Raw genomic sequence first — 23784 nt, forward strand, 5'->3', positions numbered from 1 at the left:
CTACTCCTCAAAACACATGTGCGCTCCTGCTTCTCCTGTCATCTCCGATCTTTCTTTTCTACCAGGGGATTTAAACCCATTTTTAACGCCCTGACTTACTCCTCTTGTTAATGCTGCTATTTATTAAGCAGCTCACAGCCTGTGCATGCATTGGCTTTTTTAATGACTGGAGACAGTTTTAGGAGTCAGGAATTGCTGTTACTTGTTGGAGTTCAGCTTTGTTCAATAATAAACTGTGAGGAGATTCCAGAACATGGAGCTCTGGGTACCATGACTGGTCCTGATCTTCAAGGGTTAATACAGTCTGATACAGCAGGGAAACCTAGTCTAACCATCACTGGATCACGGTGTGACAGATCCCTCCATCATCAGAGAGACTCCTCCTCCAGCTCCCTGGTCAGGCTCAGTTAATCCCAGGCTGAGTCCAGCACAGCAGGTCCAACTCTCCATCAAGACAACGTTTCTGCATCCTCTGCATCAGCAGGAAGTTCTGGGCTTGGCTGCCAGGTGTGAAGGTCTGTCTGTGGATATATTGGATTTCTCAGCAGAGGGGAGGAAGGATTGACACATGTCTCAGCTGCCTCTCAATACAGGATAATGTCCATTTCATGGGGTGAGTGACACTGGGAGCATTGTGAAGGTAAGTTCACTTATTATCTATAGAATCACATCCCATGGCACTAATGGCCAAACCTGGCACCTCACCTGGATGCAGACTACATATCCCATGATGCAAACTACATATCCCATGATGCAGACTACATATCCCATGATGCAAACTACGAAGTCCATGATGCAGACTACATACCCAATGATGCAGACTACATACCCAATGATGCAGACTACATATCCAATGATGCAGACTACATATCCAATGATGCAGACTACATATCCAATGATGCAGACTACATATCCAATGATGCAGACTATATATCCCACGATGCTCACAGCGTGCAGTGTAGTTCACAGACACTATGACTTGAATGTGACCATAGATAGTGTTACTGCTTGTTCCTGCACACATGTCATGGTAACATTCCATAACTCCCATCAATCGAAGCCTTTGTTGGCTGACTGAATATAGTGAGGGTCAGCAGCTTAGACTGTGCTCTACTCTCAAGCCCCCCAGTATTGTCAGTGTCCTTCATAAGAGCCAAGGGTGGGCAGTTCATGGTTTCTGGAGAGTATGACTTAGATTGATGTGAGTTGGAGGCATTGACTGTAGTTAAAATGTTATGAGAAGGACTAGGAGCCCCCCTCCCGGCATTTCCACTGCATTGTCTACAGCCCCCAGTCTTTCCAGGTGCTGTGACTGATGTGTTTGAGGGGTCCACTCCAGCGCTGGGTAGCTGAGGGTCTAGGTGGCTTTATGTTGGTTTATATTATGTTATGTTATATTTTATATATTATATGTTACGTTATGTTATATGTTATATTATATGTTACTTTAGGTTATATTATATTATGTTACGTTATGTTATATGTTATATGTTATGTGAAATGTTACGTTATGTTGTATTATATGACATTATATTATATGATGTATTAGGCATGTTCTGCCCCTATTATTAAACTTCAGGAATGCTGGAGGTCAGAGCTACTGTACAATAGGTAAAGCGAGACAAACAATTTTTACAAAAAATGTTTGATTGTTGGGCACAACACATTGCATTAACCATATACATTACACATTGTATTAACCCTATGCATGACACATTGTATTAACCATATACATGGCACATTGTATTAACCCTATACATTACACATTGTATTAACCCTATGCATGACACATTGTATTAACCATATACATGGCACATTGTATTAACCCTATACATGACAATTTGTATTAACCCTATACATGACACATTGTATTAAACCTATACATTACACATTGTATTAACCTTATACATGACACATTGTATTAACCATATACATGGCACATTGTATTAACCCTATACATTACACATTGTATTAACCATATACATGGCACATTGTATTAACCCTATACATTACACATTGTATTAACCCTATGCATGACACATTGTATTAACCATATACATGGCACATTGTATTAACCCTATACATGACAATTTGTATTAACCCTATACATGACACATTGTATTAAACCTATACATTACACATTGTATTAACCTTATACATGACACATTGTATTAACCCTATACATTACACTTTGAATTAACCCTATACATGACACATTGTATTAACCCTATACATTACACTTTGAATTAACCCTATACATGACACATTGTATTAACCATATACATGACAATTTGTATTAACCCTATACATTACACTTTGAATTAACCCTATACATGACACATTGTATTAACCATATACATGACAATTTGTATTAACCTTATACATGACACATTGTATTAACCCTATACATGACAATTTGTATTAACCCTATACAAGACACATTGTATCAACCCTATACATTACACATTGTATTAACCTTAACATGACACATTGTTTTAACCCTATACATGACACATTGTATTAACCCTATACATGACTATTTGTATTAACCCTATACATTACACTTTGAATTAACCCTATACATGACACATTGTATTAACCCTATACATGACAATTTGTATTAACCCTATACATGACACATTGTATTAACCCTATACATTACACTTTGTATTTACCCTATACATTACACTTTGAATTAACCCTATCCAAGACACTTTGAATTAACCCTATACATGACACATTGTATTACCCCTATACATTACACTTTGTATTAACCCTATACATTACACTTTGAATTAACCCTATCCAAGACACTTTGTATTAACCCTATACATGCTACGTTGCATTAAATATATACATTACACATTGTATTAACCCTATACACGACACATTGCATTAAATATATACATGACACTTTGTATTAACCCTATACATGACACATTGTATTAAACCTATACATTACTTGCTGTATTAACCATATACATGACACATTGTATTAACCCTATACATGCCATGTTGCATTAAATATATACATTACACTTTGTATAAACCCTATACATGACACATTGTATTTACCCTATACATGACACTTTGTATTAACCCTATACATGACACATTGTAATAAACCTATACATTACTTGCTGTATTAACCATATACATGACACATTGTATTAACCCTATACATGCCACATTGCATTAAATATATACATTACACTTTGTATTAACCCTATACATGATACATTGTATTAACCCTATACATGACACATTGTATTTACCCTACACATGACACTTTGTATTAACCCTATACATGCCATGTTGCATTAAACATATACATTACACTTTGTATTAATCCTATCCATGACACTTTGTATTAACCCTGTACATGACACTTTGTATTGAATATATGCATTACACATTGAATTAACCCTATACATGACACGTGATATTAACCCTATACATTACACATTGTATTAACCTTACACATCACATGCTGAATTAACCCTATACATTACACATTGTATTAACCCTACACATCACATGCTGAATTAACCCTATACATGACACACTTTATTAACCCTACACGTGACACATTGTATTAACCCTATACATGACATTTTGTATTAACCCTATAGATGACACTTTGTATTAACCCTATACATTACACGCTGTATTAACATTACATGCTGTATTAACCCTATATTTGTATTTGTATTAAGCTAATTTGTTTAATTTAATTTCAGGGAATTAGTGTGTGCCAATTCCTTGTTTTGTAAGATAAATGTTCTAGTCAGCATTTTGTTTCCCAGTATAATGATTCAACCATTACTGGTGTATAAAGTGCAGACATGTCTGTTAGCAAATGCTCAGTACTGTAAGTCTTCATGAAATCTATTTGACATGGATATAAATGTGAACCTGAAAAAATCTGCATATATTGAATCCTAACATGAAACAGAATTCTGTATCCAAACACCCTGTGTCTTTTAAACACTTTGATTGGACGGAGGAGTTCTTTCAAAAAGAGAGAGAGTGTTTTTTTTATTTTGTATATCATGTTTATATTTACACATTTTATCCTACTTACTTTGCTCGCTTGCTGCGTAGGATATTTTGTAATAATATTCTGCAGTGGAAAATATTCAAAATCTTAAAAAAAATCTTAGCATGGTTTTATATGGAGATGTACCAGATCCTCTGCATCTTCTTATACAGAGATACACTCCAGCAAATATATAACAACAATCAGTTTAAAAGCAGCTATATACTACAACACAATATAAGGTGTTTTAGGCCCACAGATACGGTTTGGTGGCCTTGACATTAGAAATTAAACTCTTCATTCATTTATAAAGTGAATTTTCTGTGTAGACTGTCAATGTTGGTGTGACTGCATGTGACCAGTCATGGAGACAGTCATGGAGAATTGAGGATCAGTGCAGTAAGACTGAATCACATAGATAACGATAGCACACAAAAACTATTTATGCAATCCTTAAAATATTTAAAAATAAATGTATACTATTGCACCAGAATCCTCACTGATAAATAATCCTATTAATGGCTGTTGTGGTCTGGTACCATGTCTTGAGTAGATTGTAGGTGTGTTTATTTAAAGTACATATTGCATGGTCAAGCTATATAATGATATAAAGTGTGAATTGAAACCAAATATCTCTGAGAAGCTGTAGACACTGAGTGTCATTCGAGCAGTCTTTATTTGAATCTTGTGTACTGATGTCTTTCGGAAGATGGGGTATTGCAGTGATGGACCCAATATTCTGGGTGAAGTCTTGTAAGAGATAAAATATGAAGCTTTGCTGAATATGTAAATATTCAAAATTGATATTGTTATAAAGTTGAAGTTTGATACAATCTGAACAATAATATACGTTGATTGAAATAACGGCCAGGTATAGACTCCCAGAAGTCCGTAACAGCAGAAAAGGCATGTTCTTCAACTAGAGCCTAAGGATTCAGTGGAACTACGCATGGGATTCGTGACAATGTGGTCACGTGATTCCGAAATGCCACGCTCTGAATAAAGTTTGACAAATTTGAAATGTGCTGAGATGAATCCTTTTGAGTACAGTGTTTTACATTAATGAGACAATTTCATGATTGATTTGTCTGCCACTGTCATGTAAATGAATTAGAGTTAATAAGCAAAGATCACCAAGGTATTGAATGTTTATTTCATTCATTTACCAATATTCAGATGGTTTGGTAACTTTTCGGTGTGCAATCCAGCATTTCAGTCAAGTGCAGAGGAGGTTTATGCATGGCATGAAGTCACAACGGACTATCGTTATATTATAAAAATCCATAAAAGGTTACGTGCGCAATATCTCAAATCCCTGTGCACATTTAAATACCTGGAGTTTGTTTAATTTCACTTCAATGGCCATTGAAGTGTTAGCTCACCTGCCACGTCAAGGAAAAGTGCTTGATTTTTGTATGTTTGTGTCTGCTTTTGTATTACACAGCCATGTTACAGTGCTGCCGCCCACCCCATGTGTGCCCTTTTAACGCTTAATAAGTATGCAGAGGTTTAGAAAAAATATCTCTTTTTATCTCATTAGACGTTTTACCTTTCTGCTTAAAGAAGCGAAGTGAAATGTTAGTTTAGGACTCACCTACAGATGTTTTTCATTGATGTGGCTGGTGAGCTTACACTTTAATGGTTGGAGTGATTATAAAAAACCTCCAGTTATTTAAAGGAAAGCTATAGTATTAGGAATACAAAAACTGTATTCGTACACAATCGTGCCCTCTAGCACACTCTCCTTCGCTGCCCCCCTCCCCCCCAGTGGCTATTAACTCTTTATTCCAGTGCCGAAGTCTCTCGGTGCTGGGTCACGCTCGTCCTTGCTGACTTCAGATGATGAGGGGACTGCATGCGCGGCGACTGCCATGCATGCATTAGGCCTCCCCAAAAGGAAAGCATTGCTTCAATGGAACACTGCAGGGTTAAGAGAACAGGAACACTGCACCCAAACTACTTTAATGAGATGAATGAATCTGGGTGCCTATAGTGTCCCTTTAAATGTGCGTAGGAATTTGGGATATTGCACAAATTACTTTTTTGTTAGTTTTTATTGTATGTATCAAGCCTGCTGTGTACTATAGTCATTGCTTTCACCCAGGAGTAGTAGGAATTCGAGCGCCGGGGTTCATTTTGTGTATTTTTTTTTTATTGTGTTGCAATGTTTTGATTTTTGCAGTTAATTATGTAAAACTTCCCATGTATGTTCTGCATAATAATCAGAGATTCATTAAGAAAGAATTACGCAGTTTTTAAAGTGTCCAATTTTATTAAAAAGCTCCATTTAAATTCACCTGTACATCTATCACACGAGTAGCAGGACCTCGATGAGTTAATTAGCAAAGCAGCCTTTTTTAATATGAATATTATTTTTTTTCAGGGCATTAACCAAGGAAGAAAGACAAAGTTAAGGTTCAACAATTTCTCTGTATCCCTGTGGACGTAAGCCAAGTTTTTACGAGACGTTCCCAGCTTCAATTGTTTCAGCACCACGGAGAGCGCATTTTACTTTAACCCAACCGCATCCTCCACACAAGGCCAGCTCCCCAGTCTCCGACTAATGGGCAGAACACTCTAAGCACAGCACTTAAACTGCCTTCTCGCAGCTGTGCCTGGCAGCGCCCTTATAAAAATATAATGCAATCAGGTGCGTTCCTGCATGATTCCTCAGGTTAGGATCCCGGGAGAATTGTATCCTTTTCTCTCTCTGTTCAAGAGACGCTTCAAAAGAAAGCACTCCAAGCTTCAGCTACTCATCCCCTAACAGCATGGACCACAGTGTGGGCGGAATTCTGTCACTTATCTGTTACTTAATGACAAGCACAACAGGTAAGTCTGCTAGTACCTTTAACAGAGAATGCCTTACAGTGTGCATAAAAGCACAGCAATTAAGTCAGATTATAAATACATTCTTGCCTTTTTTTTTTTTTTTTGCTTTTTGATCTTTTATGGGAGAAGGGAGCTTTGTTGAATTGAATTTTATATTGATTTACCCCTACGGGAAGTTATTCACTGATAAATTGTAAATATATATATATTCTTCTTTTTCCCATTTGACACAACTATGAATTTATTGGTCAGACAGCAAGCTGTTAATTTCGTAACTGGATTAGTCAATCCATAAAATTGAATTATTTTAGTCTCTTTATTATCCAGTAATGGGGTATTTTAATGCGTTTTCCTTGCGAGTATTTATTTTCATGCGCATTTTATTCATCATATTTCACAGTAGCTCAATGATATATACATATTTATATAATATATATTTGTGCTGTTTTGATTTATAAATTAAACTGTAAAATCTTTTTAAGAACTATTTTCACACTTCCTTCTTATGTTTTTTTTTTTTTTTAGGGTTTACGCGTTTAACAGTGTATTAAATAAATTAATTTTCAGAATTTAGACCAGAATTTACCAAGCTTATGCATATTTGCATCTAGATGTATACAGAGATTTATTGATTACTTTCGTTAAAAGTATAACGAGCTAACCTACACTCAGGCAAATGTGCCCATATCGAATTAAAGTGGTACTGTCACCGTCTGGAGACTTTGCCAAATTTGGTGACATCGTTGCTAGGGTTTCGGTGGCCGGGAGGGCATGTAAGGTATAATTTACTTACCCGATCCTGTCCCTCGCGGACACCGCCATTTTCTACGGTCTGCTCCTCTTCAGCGCCAGGAGCCAATGTCACTGGAGTATTCTCGTGTATGCGCGAGAGTACAGCATTGAGGTCTATAGAGGATCCCACAAGATCTAAGTCAGGTGGAGGAGAGATAGAGAGACATAGAAGTTCCTACTCTGTATATCTCTTGACTGAGCTGGAATTTCAGTGACATTCCAACACAGTCAAAATTAGTATTTGATACAAATTCGATCTTCATTAAATACAAATTTTTGGGGAGAGGAGGTTACATGCAGTTTTAAACATTGACCGTTTGGTCCTGCTTTATGGTGTACCTGGCCAGATAATCTTATTTTGTCTTGTTGATATGACTCTGTCTAAATATCTAAATATGTCCCTCTTATTATGGGTGAATTGGCACTGAGAGACAGATATAACCAATCTCTGGCACTCCAGCTCCTGCAGACCTAAGGGGTTGCTTATAAAAACTTTCCAGCTCACCAACAGAATGTGCCTGATATTTCCACTGGTTGCCCCACTTTTAGTACTTTAGACATCTTTTTATACAAAAAAACACTTTTTTAATACATAACTCCCACAGTTTCCCACCAAACTCAGCGAGACTACTCTCTTCAACCCCTTCAGAAGGATTTTTTTTCACCCAATCCTTTTTGTTTTTGGTTATTTTTGGCACTGAGAGGGTGAAAGCAGAAGAAAACATAATTAGTTTCCAGCTCCTTTGTTTGATCTTCATTTTTTGATATTTCAGCTTTGTTGTTTTATGATTGTGAAGTGGATGCTCGGAGCGGTATTTTGAACGTGTTTACATGCTATTCAGTGAGCAGAATCGGAATGTTAACCTCTGACCCCAGCATTCTGTCATACAGGGTAATTAATCTGTTACAAAGACGTTTCTCCATAGCCCAGCGTGCACTGCCCCTAGCGATTATAAAATGTATCAGCTCAGGCTATGGAAGTGAACCTGGAGACACCAATACCAATTAGAACTCACTGAATATACTGAATAGAAAAAAGAGGTCTATATGCCGATTTGGGCTGCAGACAAAGAAAGGCCTTGATGAGGGGGATTTTACATTTCTGTCTGAAGGACAGTAATATTCTTCTTTTAACTCGTGTTCATTCTTTAATTCCAAGGCCGAGAGGCATTGTGTTTGTTATGTGTGTGTATGTTTACACAATCCAGTGTTCATGCGTTCTGCAAACAAGGTACAAGTGGTGCCAAGTGGGACTTCAGAAAAACCTATCACAGATAGATTATAGAGAATCTGTGAATATAAGTTGTATTCATGTATATTATAGTCAGATGTCGTAAGATAAGTGTTTTCATTTATTTATTTTCAAATATAAGTAAATGTACGAGAAAAAGGAAGGTCTTCACGTGTTATGTTATAAGGAAGACATTCAGACAGAAACTCTGAGACTTCATAACATACAGTTGTGCTCAAAAGTTTGCATACCCTTGGAGAATTGGTAATATATGTACCATTTTAAAAGAAAATATGAGTGAGCAGGCAAAACACATTTCTTTTATTTCTTATGGGATTCATATTTAACTGTAGGTTATAACAGAATGGCACAATCATAAAACAAAACATGGCAAAAAAAAATAAAAATGAAATTACCCCTGTACAAAAGTCTTCGTACCCTTAGTTCTTAGAACTGTGTATTGTGCCCTTTAGCATCAATGACAGCATGCAGTCTTTTGTAATAGTTGTTTATGAGGTCTCTAATTCTTGCAGGTGGTACAGTCACCCATTAGTCTTGGCAAAATGCCTCCAGGTCATGCAGTCTTTGGTCGTCTTGCATTAACCGCACATTTGAGATCTCCCCAGAGTGGCTCGATGATATTAATGTCAGGAGACTGTGATGGCCACTCCAGCAACTTCAACTTTTTCTGCTGTAACCACTGGAGGGTCAATGTGGCCTTGTGCTTAGGGTCATTGTCATACTGGAAAGTCCAAGAGCGTCACATGTGCAGATTTCATGTATGTAGCGGAGGGCAGTATTAGAGTCCACGATCTCCGCAGGTATCCCAGGTAAATCCACAGTCAGCGCTGAAAAGTAAGGCAATATCCCAATCCTCCCAATAACCGGACGAAACACAGTTTGGGAGTCAACTAACTGGCTTTATTCACAAGCTTGCATATTTATACAGTTCCCCATGCAAGGGGTTTCCTTACAGAGGTTTCAGGGGATTTATCCCATCATGCAACATAATTCTCCCAACAGGCCTTGCTGCACGAGAAGGATACTCCCACTAAAATGGACGATTAAGTGGATTATCCCCTCGTGCAGCAAAACTGACAATTAACTTTAAAATACCGTTTCTGAGTTTTATACGGTATACAGAGTTAACCGAACGTTCGGTAGATAGCTGGGGGCTGAGCGCATCTTTTGAGAGAATACCGCTCAGTCCCCAGCTGAACTGACCGAACGCCGCAACAAATACAGTTATATATGGAAGTTCCCCTCAATCTACCGATTGCGCTCAGGGGAACGATCCTACCGAACACCGGGCTCCCTAACGGTCTGGAAGTCCAGCGGTGTTCGTGTCATTGAGTAGCCAATTTCGGTTCCAGGCGCTCGACGACCAAACACCGCTGAAGAATAGACGATCCAAGATGGCCAACCGCCGCATGGTCGGTAGCCGAACGACGGCCACCTAGGAGAGCCTCTAATTACCGATTGCAACTTTGTTGCAATCGGTTAACAAGCGCCACACGCCTCTAAGTGTGTGGTCTATCAGGGGAGCCCGCATTCGTTCCACGAACAGCCCAGATAGCCGCTGTTCGTCGAACGAAGTACTTGCATGCTGGTAGCTTACGGCTGCCAGCATGCGAACCACCATAGTACAGTATACACACAGCAAAATACACACAGCACATAATACAGCCTACAGACAACCTTTCTACATTATAGTCCAGAAGTGGCTAGGTTTGCCACAGTGTAGAAGAATGCAAGTTGTCTGCCAGTATTTTCTGATAACATGCTGCATTCACGTTGCCATCAATTTTCACAAGATTCCCCGTGAATTTAGACCTCACACAACCCCAAAACATCAGTGAGCAACCACTAGATGGTATTCTTTTCACTATAGGCCATGTTGACCCCTCTCCAAACATAGTGCTTATGGTTTTTGACTATAAAGCTTTATTTTGTTCTCGTTACTCCAAATTACAGTGTGCCAGAAGCTGCGAGGCATGTCAAGGTGTTGTCGGGCACATTGTAACTGGGCTTTTTTGTGGCATTGGCGCAGTATCTGGCAACTCGACCATGGCATCTGGCAACCCGACCATGCAGCTCATTTTTGTTCAAGTATCGTCATATTGTGCTCCTTGAAATAACCACACCGTCTTTTTCCAGAGTATTTCTCCTGAGGTTACCTGTGGGTTTTGCTTTGTTTCTTGAACAATTCTACTAGTAGTTGGGACTAAAATCTTTCTTGGTCTACCTGACCTTGGCTTGGTATCAAGAGATCCCTGAATATTCCACTTTTTAACCCCTTCCAGCTGTTCCAGAAGTTCTATCCTTAAGGGGTTAATAAGTGATTGAACAGTACTGACTGGCATTTTCCAGGCTTTGGATATTTTTTTATATCCTTTTCCATCTTTCCAAAGTTCCATTACCTTGTTACGCAGGTCTTTTGACAGTTCTGTTCTGCTCCCCATGGCTCAGTATCTAGCCTGCTCAGTGCATCCGCGTGAGAGCTAACAAACTCATTACCTATTTATACACAGACACTAATTGCAATTTAAAAAGCCACAGGTGTGAGAAATTAACCTTTAATTGCCATTTTAACCTGTGTGTGTCACCTTGTGTGTCTGTAACAAGGCAAAACATTCAAGGGTATGTAAACTTTTGATCAGGGCCATTGGGGTGATTTCTGTTATCATTATGATTTAAAAAGGAGCCAAACAACTATGTGATAATAAATGGCTGGATATGAGCACTATCCTTCAATAAAATACATTATTTTGCATGATCAGTCATATTTTCAAAATCAATGCCATAAATTCACAATTTCTGCCAAGGTATGCAGACTTTTAAGTACAACTGTAACAACGAGTTTCTATACACATAGTTCTACACTATTACTACTAGTCACAATCATTAGCATATTATTCATTGGGTACAGTGTGGCGAAACCGACCTCGCCACGTGTCCTTGGAGGGGGCTGATTGCCCGCCTCTTGCCTTTGGACTATGGACCAGACTTTATGGGAATGTGATACCCCAGATAGCCATACCATGGAGCCTATTCATATAATGAAAGACTATGGGAAAGACTTTAGCTCCATGGCAATTGTACTGTGTGAGTAGGATCTGCGCGCTATTCGGTAGTTTTGTGCGTGCAGATCCCAGCTATCTGGGGATAGGTGAAATGTCTGTGTGTTATGTGTAAATGTGACTTTATGTATTTTAAAGTGTTTTATGTTGTTTTGCAACCATGTGGTTAATGGAGTCTGCCTTTAGTCCTGGGTAATTGGATTACTTCTCCAATTAACTCCAGGGCAGAAGGGAGGAAACCAGGGTGCATTGTGGGGATGTTTTTCTGCCAGCTAGAAAGGAACAAAAGATACTTTTAGTAACTTTTGAACCCCTGGTCGGATTCATGCCATTTTTTAATATGTTGTTCCCCTGAATGGATTGATTGTGGATATGTATTTTTATGTGAATGTGATGTATGGTTTTAAAGTTATGAAAGTTGTGTAAAAGTATATTTTACACTGTATGCATAATGGGATTATGTGTCACACTAAGGGGAGGGGATGTGTGGGAGGTAACATCTATGTCATTGGTTCTTTTATGCCTCCCCCTGGGTGTGGCCTGTATGTGTGAGTTGGAAATAAAAGCCAGGCTGGATGAGCCAGTCCAGAGTTCCTGTTTTACCCTCAAAGTGATGTGTCGTCTCATTATTGGGGGAAGGATTTATTGTATGCTGTTCCAGTTGACTGCTAGGAGTACAAGCCTATTCGTATGGTTCCTATTCAATGGTCTACAGCATTCATACGCTTGGGAGAATTTAAAGGTTTCTCGGATTCGGTGATTATGGTGTCTGCCAGAGTGCTTGGAGTCCTCAGGAAGCACTAGGAGCATCCATTAACGGAGGTACCAAGTCGGGGTGCCAGGCGATCCGTTACATTGGTGGCAGCGGTGGGATGGCGTCCTAGTGCGAGGTAAAGCAGCTCAGAGACACTGTTTGGATTTACAAATTGAGGGCAACGCTAGCACTCGTGCAGCGCCCCTGGGAGCAGACTAGTATGGAAGGTTCTGGCTCTGGAGATGATTGGCTGGCCGAGGTGAGGCAGCGAGTGGCCGAGTATGGGGATGATATACCCATGGAGACACGCCGAGTGATCTGGAACCAGGTCATGGCCGAGCGAAACACAAGGCTGGACCGAGAATTCCGGTTGGCGAAAGAGAGGAAGTATGCTCAGCAGCAGGAGCGTTAAAGCAGCCGAGTAGAGGCTGCATCCGAGGAGGTTAGCCGTCTTTCCCTGAGGCGGCGGGAGGAACCCGAAGTGGGGGTCCTCATAGACTGGTCCTGTGAGGAACCACAACAGGCAGGTAGAGATGGGACCAAGGTCTCTCCACCGGGATGCTGGGCAGCCGGCCCAGATCCCCAGCAGCAGCCAGAGTTGCCAGGTGGGGAAGCAGGTGGCCCTTACTCACAAATGTTGAGGGGCCTCACGGATTGGTCCTGGGAAGACCCACAGATGGCAGGTGGAGATGGGACTGCGGTCTCTCTACCGGCCCTACAGGGATGCTGGGCAGTCGGCCCAGATCCCCAGCGGCAGTGTGCGTTACAGGGAGCTGAAGGTGCCGTTCTTGCTCCTCAGCGGCAGTCTACGGTGCAGGGAGAGGAGCCTGTTATCCCCTCTCCCCAGCGGTTGAAGGTGTGTAAGGGAGAGGAGTTTGTTATTCCCTCTCCCCAGCGGCAGCACAGCTCACCAAGGGGAGAAAGTAAGCCCCCCACCAGCGCAGATGGGACCGTGGTCTCTGCGCCCTGCCTACAGGGAGTACAGAGGGTCAGCCCTGCTCCCCAGCGGCTGAAAGTGTGTAAGGGAGAGGAGTTTGTTACCCCCTCTCCCCAGCGGCAGCTTAGCACACCAAGGGGAGACAGTAAGCCCCACACCAGCGCAGATGGGACCGTGGTCTCTGCGCCCAAGTTACAGGGAGCTGAAGGGGCCGTCCTCCCTCCCCAGCGGCATTGTGATTTGTTGGGAATTGGGAGCCCAGTCTCCATTCCCCAGCGGCAGAGTATCCAGCAGGGAATGGAGAGCCCAGCCCCCTTTCCCCCTCAGCAGGACTCTGTGCTGGGAGGAGAGACAGTCGATCTCCCTCCACAGAGACGGGAAGTATGTATGGGAGAGGATATTGTTACCACCTCTCCCCAGCGGCGGATCATTAATGTACAGGGAATAGAGAGCCCAGTCTCCATTCCCCAGCGGCAGAGTGTTCTAATGGGAGAGGAGCTGGTTACCACCTCTCCCCAGCGGCAGCTTAATGTACCAGGGGGAGACTGTAAGCCCCACACCTGTGCAGATGGGACAGTGGTCTCTGCACTTCCAGCACAGGGGGTAGGGACGGTCGGTCCTGCCCCCCCACGACAGGGCTGTTTAGCCAAAGGGGAGACAGTCTGTCTCCAGCAGCAGAGCTGTGTACCCAGAGGGGAGACGGTCGGTCTCCCCCTCCCACAACCAGGCTCCAATCAGGCTACTTCAGTGGTAGCGCTGGCACCAGGGCAGAGTACCGCTGGTCTCTGCCCACTCAGCAACCCACCAAGGCAGACTACCAGTCCCCCACACAGCCGTGGTGAGGCACCTGGACCTGGACAAAGTTCTCCTCTACCCAGGTGTAGTAACCAGTTATTGTGGGTGGGAGGTACTGCTGTTTGTGCTTCATGGGTGGGTTGCTGGACTAACCAGGGCAAGGACCGGCAGGAGGTCAGATACCCTGTTAGTCTGGGGGGTAAAGGGGAGAAGTGTGGCGAAACCGACCTCGCCACGTGTCCTTGGAGGGGGCTGATTGCCCGCCTCTTGCCTTTGGACTATGGACCAGACTTTATGGGAATGTGATACCCCAGATAGCCATACCATGGAGCCTATTCATATAATGAAAGACTATGGGAAAGACTTTAGCTCCATGGCAATTGTACTGTGTGAGTAGGATCTGCGCGCTATTCGGTAGTTTTGTGCGTGCAGATCCCAGCTATCTGGGGATAGGTGAAATGTCTGTGTGTTATGTGTAAATGTGACTTTATGTATTTTAAAGTGTTTTATGTTGTTTTGCAACCATGTGGTTAATGGAGTCTGCCTTTAGTCCTGGGTAATTGGATTACTTCTCCAATTAACTCCAGGGCAGAAGGGAGGAAACCAGGGTGCATTGTGGGGATGTTTTTCTGCCAGCTAGAAAGGAACAAAAGATACTTTTAGTAACTTTTGAACCCCTGGTCGGATTCATGCCATTTTTTAATATGTTGTTCCCCTGAATGGATTGATTGTGGATATGTATTTTTATGTGAATGTGATGTATGGTTTTAAAGTTATGAAAGTTGTGTAAAAGTATATTTTACACTGTATGCATAATGGGATTATGTGTCACACTAAGGGGAGGGGATGTGTGGGAGGTAACATCTATGTCATTGGTTCTTTTATGCCTCCCCCTGGGTGTGGCCTGTATGTGTGAGTTGGAAATAAAAGCCAGGCTGGATGAGCCAGTCCAGAGTTCCTGTTTTACCCTCAAAGTGATGTGTCGTCTCATTATTGGGGGAAGGATTTATTGTATGCTGTTCCAGTTGACTGCTAGGAGTACAAGCCTATTCGTATGGTTCCTATTCAATGGTCTACAGCATTCATACGCTTGGGAGAATTTAAAGGTTTCTCGGATTCGGTGATTATGGTGTCTGCCAGAGTGCTTGGAGTCCTCAGGAAGCACTAGGAGCATCCATTAACGGAGGTACCAAGTCGGGGTGCCAGGCGATCCGTTACATACAGTATACCAGGGCTGGCTGTAAAGTGAGCATTAGGGGTTAATTGGTAATGGAGAAATTGACTGAGGTAATCCGTATATTTGGAGATGTGTTTTGGGCTCAACTGGAATTTGGTTGAATTTGGGCCAATCAGGTGATATTACATGAACTATAGGACACGAAGAAGAATGAACCATAGCAAACATGGTCATTTCAGTTTGTGATTCTGAATTCTGACTGTGGTGCCAAAAATATAGCTGATTGATGGGAAAAAAAGATGATTAATATTTAAGGGACAGCTACTTAGTGTTGATTTTATTCACAGTTGAAGTGATAAGTGACCAATGAATAGCAAAAAACTATAAGATCTTAAGAAACTCTATATTTATAGATGGATATATTATATATTTATTAAATATTACTATTTTATAAATATATAAATGTAATTATTTCTACTTGTAACGGAACTCCCCGTACTCCGATCGAGTACCTTCCGTTGATGGACGCTTCCTAGCTTGCGCCACGGAAAACAATCACCGCACCGGACAGCACAACCACCGCAGACTCCACAACCGCCCTAGCTTAACTGGAATCTCGCCGTCTTCTGTCCACACCGGATCAGCTTCTGTCCTGCAGTAACGTGTGGGGAAGACCTCTCCTCCAGGAGAGCGTATCAGGAACAAGCTCTTAAAAGAGATACGTGATTAAAGCTCTGGGGAGTATGCAGAGCATAGCAATCCCCAGTGTGAGTATAGCTGTCCCCTCCAATCACGAGGCGACTACGTGTTGAGGGTCAAGAAGAACTGACTCCAATGAGCGTTTATTCCTGCTTATATACAACTTTCCCAGCAAGGTTACCACCCACGTGGACCTTGTGGGGCACTGGAACTGTAAATTTAACAACCAATAAAATAAAGGCACAAGGATAAGCACACCCGCTTTTTACAATGAGAATCCTCCCCTCTGCTTGGGAGATAATTGAGTTAATTACTGTATCAACTCAATTATCTCCAAGCTAAAAAACATACTTTTATGCCATTTTTGTAACTTTGTGAGCGATATCAATAAAACTTATATTTTTATAACCAGCATAATTTGGGGATTGACATATCCAAAATTCACTTAGGTCGGTTAAGTGGTTGAGGAGATAGGTGGAAGTCATATTTTGACCAAGGAGGGACCAAGCAGCTAGTTCCAACTCGTTTGGCAGTGTCCCTGGGACAACGCCCTGCTGGAGAACAATGGGACAGGGGGTCCCACCACACAAAAGCAAACGTTTTAGACTTTAGAAAAACAGACTTTTCTAAAATTAGAATATGTGTAAAGGAGTCCTTGTCAGACTGGAGCAGTTTAAATGGAGTCCAGAAGAAATGGGATTATTTAAAAGTTGCACTTCTGAAGGAAACAGAAAATTGCATTAGGCTTGTCAGTAAAAAAAAAAAGAAACTCCGCAGATGTGGCCAAAACAGTAAAAAAACTAAAAGTTAGCATTTAGTTATTATAAAAAAAACCAGAGTGAGGAAGACAGACAGATCTATAAGATAGGCAGAAAGAGGCTAAGCAAGTATAAGTATAAGGGCTTCCAAATCACACACAGAAGAGAAAATAGCACAGTCAGTAAAAAAGGGGATAAAACATTTTTTAGATACATAAATGAGAAAAGGAAAGTAAAACAAGGATTAGTTAGATTAAAAACAAATAATAATTAATAAAAAATAAGTTTAGGAAATATTACTTTACTGAGAGGGTAGTGGATGCATGGAATAGCCTTCCAGCTGAAGTGGTAGAGGTAAACACAGTGAGGGAGTTTAAGCATGCGTGAGTTAGGCATAAGGCTATCCTAACTATAAGATAAGGCCAGGGACTAATGAAAGTATTTAGAAAATTGGGCAGGCTAGATGGGCCGAATGGTTCTTATCTGCCGTCACATTCTATGTTTCTAGCTCTGCAACAACCAGAGAGCTAAGGAGTTGTCATAGCATGATCAGACACAAGCACATTCCAAGGTTAACCTTTGCAAGCATGATGGAGAATGGAGTCCCAGCAGAGCTAGTCGCAGAATAGTCGGATTGTAGATCCTCAGTGAAGAGTTTCCTGTTGACCAGACCCATCTTAGACTGTTGGATATGTGGATTGAATGCAGAAAGCTGAGCAAGACAGTGATAAATGATTAAACCAGTGACCCCTTTAATTCACGGGTCACCAAGAACATATGCAGCATTTAATATCCCTGCACTTTGCGATATTTCATTTGGACACGAGGAATGCAGATTACAGGAACGTGGATTGTGGTGCTGATGTGATGATGTAGGGATGCATTGATACAAGCTGAGAAGACAAAACTTTAACATTATACACAGTGTTCATTAGCAGAGGAAAGGCAGGTTTATATCAACATATTGTGTATTGTGCAGATAGGAATGTAAAGAACATTGAACATTGGCGATAAAATGGTGCTCTCATTATTTAACTCTGTTTACTGCTTAAAAAGTAATGAAATATTCTGTGTAATTGAACATAATGGGTTGCTGACGACTTGAACAGCAGAGTGAAGCCATGCACATCGCATTCGTTCTTTACCAATGATACAAGTTCAAACTCCCTGCACATCCACAGACAGACCTTTTATGATGTGCAGTGTGTTGTGCATTATAGTGTGATTAGATATTATGTTTATTGGAATATAACAAGGTACTTCTGCCTTTTCTTTGAAAACAGACACACACAGACGCACACTCTCCAGTACACAAACATCTGCTAGACGTACATACACACAGAGATACACACTGACATAGACACTAACACCAATACACACTGACAGACACATACACACATTCTCAAGTACACATTTGTCAGCCATACACACAGATACATACCATCATACATGCAATACACATTGCCAGACAATCATTGCCAGATATGCACATTCACCCGTGAATTTAAAATGTATGTTGTTTTTAGCCACCCTTATGTTTGCATACTTCCTTGGGGTCATGTCATGGACTTTTCATCATTTAGGATGTCTGGTTAATCTGTACAGAGGTCTGATTATTGCAGTCACACAGAAGACAATGCTGTTTGCTACTAGCTCAGTTTCCCGAGATCGATTTTGGCCATTTGTTGGTACATTTGGAGATTTTTGAACATTTCCTTTCTGAACACCAATTTAATCTGCTTTATTAGTAAGTAAGTGTTGATTAAAAAATATATATATATATAAAGAGACATTCAGACTCAATCCCACTGTGTGTTAGCTAGTAGACTTGGAAATTCAGTTTGGTCAAATTGAAATTTTTGGTGTATTTCTGAACTCCAAACCAAAATGTATCCAAATTCTGCATAATAGTGTGATGCCGGGCCATTTCCATGGATTGTAAATCAGAATGTATTTCTATGGTGGCTACTGACAGTTAGTAAAGTTCCGAATAATATTTTTCTGACAGGTTGTTATGTCTGTTCTTTTGTCACTGTTTTCCTGGTAAATCATGTTATACAGCTACACAGGGGCATTTCTTCTCCAAGTCAGTTGATTTTCAGCTAGATCTTCTCTGTTTCAAACTCTCCGCACTTCCCCGTGGTTTCCTTTAACAATCTGGATTACCCACGGATTTTAAGACATTTTCCTCTTGTTCTTTTATCAGCACTCTTCGATACTTTGAGTGTCGCTACAGATTTTGTAATTTACAAAGTAGAACATTGTTTTGAATTTCTAGAATTTGGTTTTGTTTCTTCAATGATTTTGTTTCATTGTTGAGTATTGTTTCGTTGTTGTTTAGTTGGATTAGTCTGACGATACACATTATCATTCTGTTGTATCAGGAATGTGGCATTTATCTTCTTGTTTGGTGTATTTTCCCTTTATAGGCTGGTGGCGTTAAGGAGTCTAGATATGTTTTATCTCTCCATATGACGAACCCTTGTTAAAACCTTTCATTAAATGTGATCATCTTTGTTTCTGACAAACTTTCATAAACCTTCTTCCCAACTTTACCTCTGTGACTTGATTTATATCTTATGTGGGAATGATTTATTCCAATGGTGGTGCCATATGGCAGTGAGTCGTTATTCATAAGACATAGAAGACATGTTTCTTTTTCCTTTTACGAGAATGCTACCAGTTGGTTTGGTGGAGCTGAGTCTCATAGAATACAAGTTCTCTACTGTAGAGATTGGTACATTGGTGATTGCCACATTCACAGTCCTCTTTAATATCTTGGATCAGTTTAATTTTTTCTTTAAGTGTCATCTCGTGGCAGGTATTCTTGGTTTCTTTGTTATAAATCTACTTTGATGTTCATTCTTCTAGATTCTGATACTCCGATCTCATAGTATTTCCATTTTAAGGTAATATTTATAAGCACTGTGGCTTAGAACTGAGTTAGAAATAAATATTCTACTGAGCAGTATCTAAAGGTTTTTCAAGCTACAGTTTTGAATGTGAAAATTATATTTGTGTCTGGATATAATGCACATACCATTAATATAGATGCCTGGCAAAAAACGGACATTGCAGCCTGTTACCTTACCCTTGTATGTACCCTGTGCGGTCCCTCCGTTTCACTCTGCCACCGTACTACTGCCACTGTATAATGAGCCTTGCTGGCTTCTGTAATTATACAGAGAATAATAATATTATAGAATAGAATAGAATATGGAGGGCCTGACCAGAGAAATATGAGTTGCATATTTCATTTTACATTGCAATATACAATACTCCCAGATGAAGCAGGCCCTTGCGTACACATGAGTTTAAAGGACTTCTTTAACTACATCTAAAATTCCCAAGTCATCAGCATTCAGAACAAAACTCTAAAAATAGTAATGTTAAATTTTTGCCTTCTTATAAGGATTTGGCCTGTTGTAGCCTTGATGGAGCTTGTTTGTGGTGGAGGTGTTTGTGCTTCATCATTAGCCTTAAAATGTTTGGTCTGAGCCACTTGGGCTTTGTAATGGCACTCGGGTAATATTGAACCACGGGTCGTAGGTGCTTCATGCCTGATTTGAATGCTTAGACCTCCACAGGTCCAGAGCAGCTCTCACACACACGTCTACTTTCTTCAATTTCCACAAGGGACTCAAATATCTAAAGTGATCAAATATTATCAAAGTACTCTTAACAGGTATTGCATAAATGACTCAATTTCAAGCAACAACCTAAGTGAGATAAAATGCATTTATAGGGCTATTCACTAGAGACCAAATAAGTCCAGATCATGAAAATCTATCAAACGTACTGAATATCAGCCAAACTAGGGATCTTCATATTTACTCCAACCTGTATCAATATTTTTTTAAAAAGAAAATGAATAATTCCCCTTTGGCACCTCCCGATCACTGAATTTAAAATAAGTATTACTGACTGGGAATCCAGTGCCTGGCAAAGCTCGAATGAGAAAAACAAAAAAAACAGGACACACTCTTCACATATAAAGCAATTCCGCTAGCTGCATCGGCTAGATGGTTTCCATAGTACCACAATGCATGTGCTGTGGTTGCTATGGGTGGAGAGTAGAAGGACATCATGTAGGAGGTCCCTTCTGCTCTCCCTGTCTTTCAATTCCTCGGCATTCGGTGTCTACTGAGGAACTGAGAGACAAATGGGAGAAAAAAAATATATATTTGAAAATACTTTTTTCTACCAATCTATACATTTACTAGGAAAACTGCTAGCACAATGTATAGGTGGTATTTTTAAAGCTCTTATCAAAGAATTAAAGCTGCTTTGGCTTAGGGCATTACAGGTGCTCTTCAAATTAAGGCAAATAACTTTAGAATTCAATCATTTCAACCAAATAAGCACACCCCATTTAGTACCATCGAGTGTCTGCATTAAAATCAGTCAATCTGATTAATCCTTTGTACTATACGGGTTTCTCATATTGATCAAACATCCCATTTCAGCCGGTTTCTCTGTAAACGAATACAGCAGAACGTAAATTCACAGAGTAAATTCACATGGCTTTGCTGATGAGCCTACAGAAATTCACTATATTTGCCAATTAGCAGTCAATGGGCAAAGGGTTAAAATACTGAAACAAATACTACAATAATATTGCTTTAATATATATTATTTATTCATTTTAAATATTTTAATTAACGTGATGTAATGAGCCCTTCCTCTCTATTAGTTATCTGAATGGTGCTAATGACAGATTTTGCAGTGTATTAGCTGGTGTTAGACTTGGCCACTATCTGCCTGCACAATCAGGGTAAATACTGGTTCTCAATCAGTGATCCCCCCCCCCCCCCCCCCCTTCTCCTTCTAGACAGGCAGTGACTTTCAATTAGAGACTGTGTTCATACATTTTAAGAATCTGGGGAGAGTTGGACTGAGCGACAGTATTCACCTATATCTGTCTGCAAAGATGAACAAGTGATTAAAACATTAGCATGATATAAATTAACATTACATTACTATATGAATCTCTGAGCAGTATTCAGCACACGCATCTGCTGTTTTATCCTACGTCTAATCGTGAACCCCACGTTTCAAATAAATGCGCTCCTAATATTTTTTAAATGTATTACCTTTTAGTAATATTTAAAGGAAAAGACACACTGATGTGTAGCAGGAGCTATAAAATGTATACGGTAAATTGTTAAGCTTTGCTAAAATGGTTTGACATCTTTCTGAGGGACTGCACCAGGGTACCACAACTGGTGGTTATGGTGCAAGAAATGTTCCTTTGTACGTTTCATTTTTAAAAAACCTTTCTTGCCATGCTATTGCCAGATTTTGTTTTGTTTTTTCACTCTTAAGATTGAAAGAGATAAGAAAGTGAGCTTGATATTAGCTAGGGAAACATTAGTAAATGTAAGAATTGTTTTGAATACTGCTGATGCATTTGTAATAAATTCTATTTGAAGCACAGTATGTGTCCTGTCGCTTAAATACTGAGCAGCGAAACTGAACAGGGAAAGCTATCCAGCATAATGTGTCACTGCACATTAGGTTAAAGAATAGTGACAAACTATGAACTCAGTCCATGGGAATATGGAATACGTTCCAAATTGAGAAGGCATTCCAGCATATTATCCAGCTTAAATTAATCTATTTCAAGGGCAATTAAATTACTAGCAATTATGCGTATCCGTTGCTTGCTTATTATGGTCATTTAACATCCCAGAAAATAATAATTCAAACTGCTTAAAATATTATATTCACCAAAATAAAAAAAGAATTCATTATATCCAAAATCAATGAATTTTTAACCTTTTTTTTTTAAATACATTTTTAATTAGCTGCTAAATATTTTGGAAATGTTTACAATGACTCTTTGTCCCAGCCCACATTGAAGGAGCAAGACACCTAATGATATATCTATACACCTACCTCACATCCTCAGATATGGTAAGCTTATTTAAGCAGGGCTTCTTTCTCAATATCCCCTTTGTGTAATTGTAAAATGCTGTGGAATATGGCGCTATACAAATGCTAATATTAATACAGAGCAATTCTAGATAAGCCAGGATTGCTAATTTTGTGACCACAGACAGCAAATAGAGAGTTTAAGCTTTAGTCAAAGGCACAGATACTCTAATCAGAGGCGGCTCTCTATTTAGGCGACTTAGGCGGCTGCCTAATGCCTGACACTGATTGAGGCCTCTTAGGGCAGAGTGACATTTCGGGTCTTCGGTCTATGACCGAGGACCCGACACAGGAGGGGTCCCGGCGGCTTGCCCTTTATGCCACCGGGTGCGAGTCCCCTCCAGTCAGTCTGCCATTACTGAGAGCCAGCCTCCAGTCTGCAGCTCTGCCAGGTGCAGAGCTGCAGACTGAGGTGTCTCACGATCTCCAGTGTATCAGAGCGTTGGCGCAGGTTACCACGGCAACGCTCTCGTACTACTGGAGATCGCAAGACTTGCCATGTGGTCTGCAGCCACCCCACCCTGTCACAGCCGTTCCCACATACCATCACAGCCACCCAACCTGTCACCCCACAGCTCCCCCACACATCCTGTCACTCTCCCCACACATGCACCCCGTCACATTAACCTCCTCCAATCTTGTCACACGCACTCCTCCAGCCATGTCACATCCACCCTATCATTCTTACCCTCCTTCATTCTCTCACACTTGCCTCCCCAACTCATTTACCCCCTCACCATGTCAAACTCACCCTGT

At 40.5% G+C, this 23784-nt stretch overlaps 1 protein-coding gene across 1 annotated transcript in view; it reads left to right on the forward strand.

The window, feature by feature from the left end:
• Nucleotides 1–592: 592 nt before the first annotated feature.
• Nucleotides 593–23784, forward strand: part of CHRNA2 (cholinergic receptor nicotinic alpha 2 subunit) — a 108761-nt gene continuing 85569 nt past the window's right edge. Inside the window, exons 1-2 of the mRNA XM_063441981.1 lie at nt 593–640; nt 6423–6871. Of these exons, the coding sequence (XP_063298051.1) occupies nt 6811–6871 (61 nt within the window). The 5' untranslated portion in view covers nt 593–640; nt 6423–6810. The remainder of the gene's footprint in view (nt 641–6422; nt 6872–23784) is intronic.

This window comes from Pelobates fuscus, chromosome 2 (assembly GCF_036172605.1).
Source record: "Pelobates fuscus isolate aPelFus1 chromosome 2, aPelFus1.pri, whole genome shotgun sequence".
Taxonomy (NCBI): Eukaryota; Metazoa; Chordata; class Amphibia; order Anura; family Pelobatidae; genus Pelobates; species Pelobates fuscus.